The sequence below is a fragment of the Corylus avellana genome, chromosome ca6, assembly GCF_901000735.1.
Source record: "Corylus avellana chromosome ca6, CavTom2PMs-1.0".
In the NCBI taxonomy this organism is placed as follows: Eukaryota; Viridiplantae; Streptophyta; class Magnoliopsida; order Fagales; family Betulaceae; genus Corylus; species Corylus avellana.
Window position 1 is genome coordinate 21,448,297 of NC_081546.1, and position 5,132 is coordinate 21,453,428.

Genomic DNA, 5,132 nt, shown 5'->3' on the forward strand with positions numbered 1-5,132 from the left:
ACTAGAGCGAAAATTAAGATCCAAATAAACTGGAAAATATCTAATTAGTTATATTGAACGGATATTTTTGTGTAATCAAAAAGTGTAAAGACAAAAATACTCTTCAAATATAATTAACTAAATACTCTCTAGTTCATTTAAACCGAAGAGAATCCAATTCCCTAAAGCGGAGGGTCACAGGAGTTAGGATAAACATCTTTAATAGCTTTTAAATATTATATTATCATAATTCCTGGACTCATTAAAATTTAATTTTCATGCTTTTAAAATGTCCAAAATTCATCGTTTGAATTCCTCTTACTCTTATTAGCCCATGGTCAAAAAGATCCATAGAAGCGTTGATTTGGCATAATGGGCCATAAATCATTCTATATATATATATATATATATATATATCTTCCGAAATTGGTAGTTGAGACTCTACATAAAACTTCTCTCTACCCTCTCTATGTATTTCCTCATTTGAACTAGTTGACCTAGTAGTGTTTAAATCTTAATATTTTTTTTGGGGCTCTGCAAACATTGTTAAGTTTTGATCCGTTATCTTTATAATTAAAAGTTGAAATTTAACAAACAAAATCGCTAGCGAGCTCAAGCTCTATAAATGAACAGTATCACTCATGAACAAGCTTGAGTTAGGCTCATATTTTGAAATCAATTCATTTATTAAATGAACAGAGTTGGAACAAAAAAATATTGGCTCATTTATTATCTAATTACTCAAAAAATAAGTTTTATTAATAACTAAATAATTGATAATTAATATAGATATACAGGAAAAAATAAATAAATAAACAATCACTTTATATATGATATAAATAACTTAGTTGAGTAATTCATAAACAAGCATGAATTCATTTGAAAATTTTAATGAATTGAGCTTGAACAAATTATCTACCTTAGTTAATAAGCTCAAGCTCAGCTCGTGTTGAAAAAAAAAAAAAAAAAGCCATGAAAAAAAAATAAATGAACCAAACTTGTACATTCAATACTTAGTCAACTCGGCTCAATTACAACCTGATTATAGTGCTAGGTAGGGATGAGAGGTTAGGATTTTTATCTAAAAGGTCAAATATATCATTAAAACGAAAACTAAAAGAAAAAAGAAAAAAAAAAATGGCATAGTATCCACGAATAAAAATAAAGTGAAAAGAGGATAATAGGTGAGATAAGAGATTTTTTTCAGAAGAAGAAAAGCAGAATACACTTGGCAAGGATGGGCAAAGTACGGTCTCAAACTATTTTATAGAGTCGTTGTGTTTAAACTTATATAACGAGTTTAACAAGATATTAGAAATTGTAGTTGTAGTTGAAATTGTAGTTGGCTTCTCAACAAGTGCAACAACCACATAGATAAATAACCACAAAGTTAAAGATCAAGTATTAAGAAACGGAAGATTAAGAAGATATTATGTATCAAATCAGCAATCCTCAGCCATATGAAGTAATGCTTCTTGAAATTATGCAAGTCCTTAAACAATTCTAATTGAATACAATGAAATCCTGTCAATGCATAACATTGCCAATGAAGAATCAATCATAAACAATGCCAAGCAACACCAAACAAAAGGGACAAGTATGACTCAACCCCCTAGCAAAAATAATATCAATAATAATCCCTGAGGCTGCTTTCTGCAATTGGTGCTGCTGAGTCTATAGGCCAAAACTAATGCTTAATTGTTGCTCGGCTGGGACACCATTCACCAATTTCTTTGTATGGTCTCGTTCTCACATGAACTACATCAGGATAATTCATATGATTTCATGTCCACTTTTAAAGCCCTCTAAAAACCCTCTTCCCAACAAGAGAATGCATCAATTTTCAATTATCCGTAACCCCAGTCCATAAAACTAAGTTCCATTCCTCTTAATACCATAAACATATGCAAAATTGTAAAAAGCTTCTTTACAAATATGATTGACATGCATAAATTAATGCCTTCAAGAAATTTCTATGATCCCTTTTGAGGTCTCAAAAGCATGGCGACCCAATTATGGAATACATACATGGGTAATCCCAACAGGTAACAATCTATGTAAAGAAGACTATCAATTGCTGTTTGTGCTATCAATTTAAATGCAAATTCTGCAAAAGGATAATTTTTTTTTTTTTTTTCCTTTTGATAGGCAATCGAAATAACATTAAAAGTGTAAGATGCCTCAAGATACACAGAAAGTATACAAGAGAAAACACCTAGCTAGCTAGAAAAAGAACATAAACATAAGAAAATCATGAATTCTGAAAAAGGATAAAATAAATATCTTATCATATGAACGCAGCTGAATTTTCAATGCCAGAACTAGAAATTAAATGAAGAGCATCCAACTAGAAAGAAGAGAAAGGCCAAGTCAAAACGACTGAAGATTGAGGCCAATGATGACCTTCTCAATACATCAATGTCTGACTTCCGAATACCATAACTATGTTGCATTTCAATGTAAAACAGAGTCAGATATGCATTGCCAACTATGCAAATCCGTATCCAACAAAACTAGATTACCAACTCTTTTTTTTTGATAAGTAAAACTTTCATAGAAAACATAAAAGACCAAAAACGTCTCCACAAGACATCAAACAACATCCAAATTCAAGGAAAAAGTCAGCAACAAAAACATATCAAAATTCTTTAACATAAGAATCTAATCGAACACATACCACAAGCTAAAATAGCACGCAATAGCAAAAGATAACAAGACCAACCATCTTCCCTCCAAAGCTGTTCATATTCCAAGCTGAACTACCTCACAGTGACAATGTCATCGATCTTCAAGATCATCCTCACGCACTCCGTCGCCAGGGTGATCGCACTCGTGCTCACAAGCAGCGGCTGCACCACATTCTCCTCCAAGATATTAGTAATCTGCCCCTTCCTCACATTAATCCCAGCATTGATCTCCCCCTGCGCATGCCGGTTCCTCAGCTCCGTCACAATGGCAATCGGATTCAACCCGGCATTCTCAGCCAATGTATAGGGAATCACTTCAAGCGCCTCGGCAAACGACCGAACACAATAACCCTCCATCCCGTGCAGCACCTTTGCCCAAGCACCCAACTGCCTCGACAGCTCAATCTCTGGAGCCCCGCCACCTGCAATCAAAAACCGCTTATTCACCAAGCACCTAACCACACACAGAGCGTCGTGCAAGCTCCTCTCCGCCTCATCAAGCACCAGCTGGTTCGACCCACGAACCAGCACCGTGGTGGTCCGACCCATGTCCTTAATCCCCGTAATCTTCACAATCTTCCCATCCCCAACAGTAGTCTCCTCAACAAGATCCGCATACCCCAATTTCTCGACCCGGAAATGCTCAATGTTTGCAATGGGCAAACAATTCAAAGTCTTGGTGATAAACTCAATCTCGTCACGCTCCACATCCTTGACCACCAAAATCTTCGCCTTGGCGAGATAATGCAGCGACAAATCGGTCACGGCGTCGCGCAAAATGCTTTTCTGGATCAACAAGACATTGCACCCAGTCGCCTTGATCTTCTTAATCATTCCCAGAATGTACTGCCTCTCCTCCTTAAGTATCCGATCCATCTGGGCATAATCCGAAACGACGATACTCTGCTCGATATCAGTTTTCGGCGGTGAAATCTGGAACTGGATGACCGCAATCTTGGCGTTCTCCACCCGGGTGAGCCCTCCGGAAGCGTGGCTCACTTTTTTGTCGAAGACGAGGCCTTTGACGAGCTCGGTATCGTCAACGGTGCCGCCGAGCTTCTTGACGATCTTGACGTCCCGGAGGTCCACGATATCGGGCTTGGCCGGGTCGACGACGGAGAGGACAGCGTCGACAGCGAGCGGAGCGAGAAGAGTGGAGTATTGGCTGACAACCTTGCTGTTGAGGGAGGTGCTGGCAGACTTGACGAGAGAGTCGCGGTCGGAGAGCTCGACGGGGACAGCCATCGCCGAGAGAACCTCGACGGCCTTGGTGGCTGCCTTGTGGAGGGAGTCAGAGATGACAGTCGGGTGGATGCCGTGGGACAACAGGGAGAGGCAGTGACGGAGGAGTGCGCCCGCGATAACAACAACAGTGGTGGTGCCGTCACCAGCGGCGGAGTCCTGGGACTTGGAGAGCTCGACGAGCATCTTGGCGGCGGGCTGGAGGACCTCCATCTTGTTGAGGATGGTGGCGCCGTCGTTGGTGATGATGACCTCGCCAGAGGCCGTGGAGATCATCTTGTCCATGCCCCGGGGACCCAGGCTGGTGCGGACGGCCTCGGCGACGGCGCGTGCCGCCACAATGTTAGCTTGCCGGATGTCCTCCTTGCGCTTGTTGTCCACATACGACTCCGTCTTGGAGGATACCCTGGGGAGAGAAACGGAAGGGGACGCCATTGTATATGGCGACGATCGGGGGCTGAGGCTTCGAAAACCCTAACCCTAACCTTAAAGAGAGAAAGAGACAGAGAGATTGTAAATATGAGGGAGAGTTTCGATGAAAGTGAAAATGGAAATGGGGGTTTGATAGTGGTGTGCGTGTGTGGGAGGAAGAGAGTCAGTGAAAACCCTAGAGACTGAGGAAGCGGGAGAGGGTTCTGGAAGAGAAGGGGTTCGAGTTCGAGACAGATCAGAGGGAAACTTAAAACAGTAGTGCTATTTAGAAAATGAGCCCAAACGACATCGCTTCGAGATCTTCTCCTTTGTTTTTCTTCTTTCTTTTTCTTTTTTTTTTTTTTTTTTTTAAAGGTATCAGTTTTTATAAAAATTCCTTATACCGATTAAATTTTATGAATTTATTTTCTAACCGTTATCAAATGGATTTTAAATAAGTAATATAAATATAAATATAAAAAAATTCTGCTAGAGAGAGTCCGAACCACCTAAAACTTTTTATTAAATGGGACATGTGTCATTTTTTGATTAGTTGTAACATGAGAAGAGAATTATCAATGAACTGAATAATATCTAAATAATTATATTAAAAGAGTATTTTTATCTTTTTTCACTTTTTTGAGATGAGAAATGAACTGGATCCCAATTCTGTAACATGGTAGTCCTCTTTAATAAAAAAATTATTAATATAAATGGAGGGTGATTACCCATCCATCCCATCCCTCTGCATTGACACTGAAATATGTTCCAAACTCAACAAATACACAAAAATAGGAAATAAGTAGCGGAAGA

The 5,132-nt window shown here is 39.3% G+C and overlaps 1 protein-coding gene across 1 annotated transcript; it reads right to left on the bottom strand.

Moving 5' to 3' along the window:
- Positions 1 to 2,556: 2,556 nt before the first annotated feature.
- Positions 2,557 to 4,439, bottom strand: LOC132184665 (T-complex protein 1 subunit delta). Its single transcript, XM_059598382.1, has one exon. It carries the CDS (start codon positions 4,341 to 4,343, stop codon positions 2,739 to 2,741), a length of 1,605 nt encoding a protein of 534 aa, XP_059454365.1. The 5' UTR covers positions 4,344 to 4,439; the 3' UTR covers positions 2,557 to 2,738.
- Between the last annotated feature and the right edge of the window lie 693 nt (positions 4,440 to 5,132).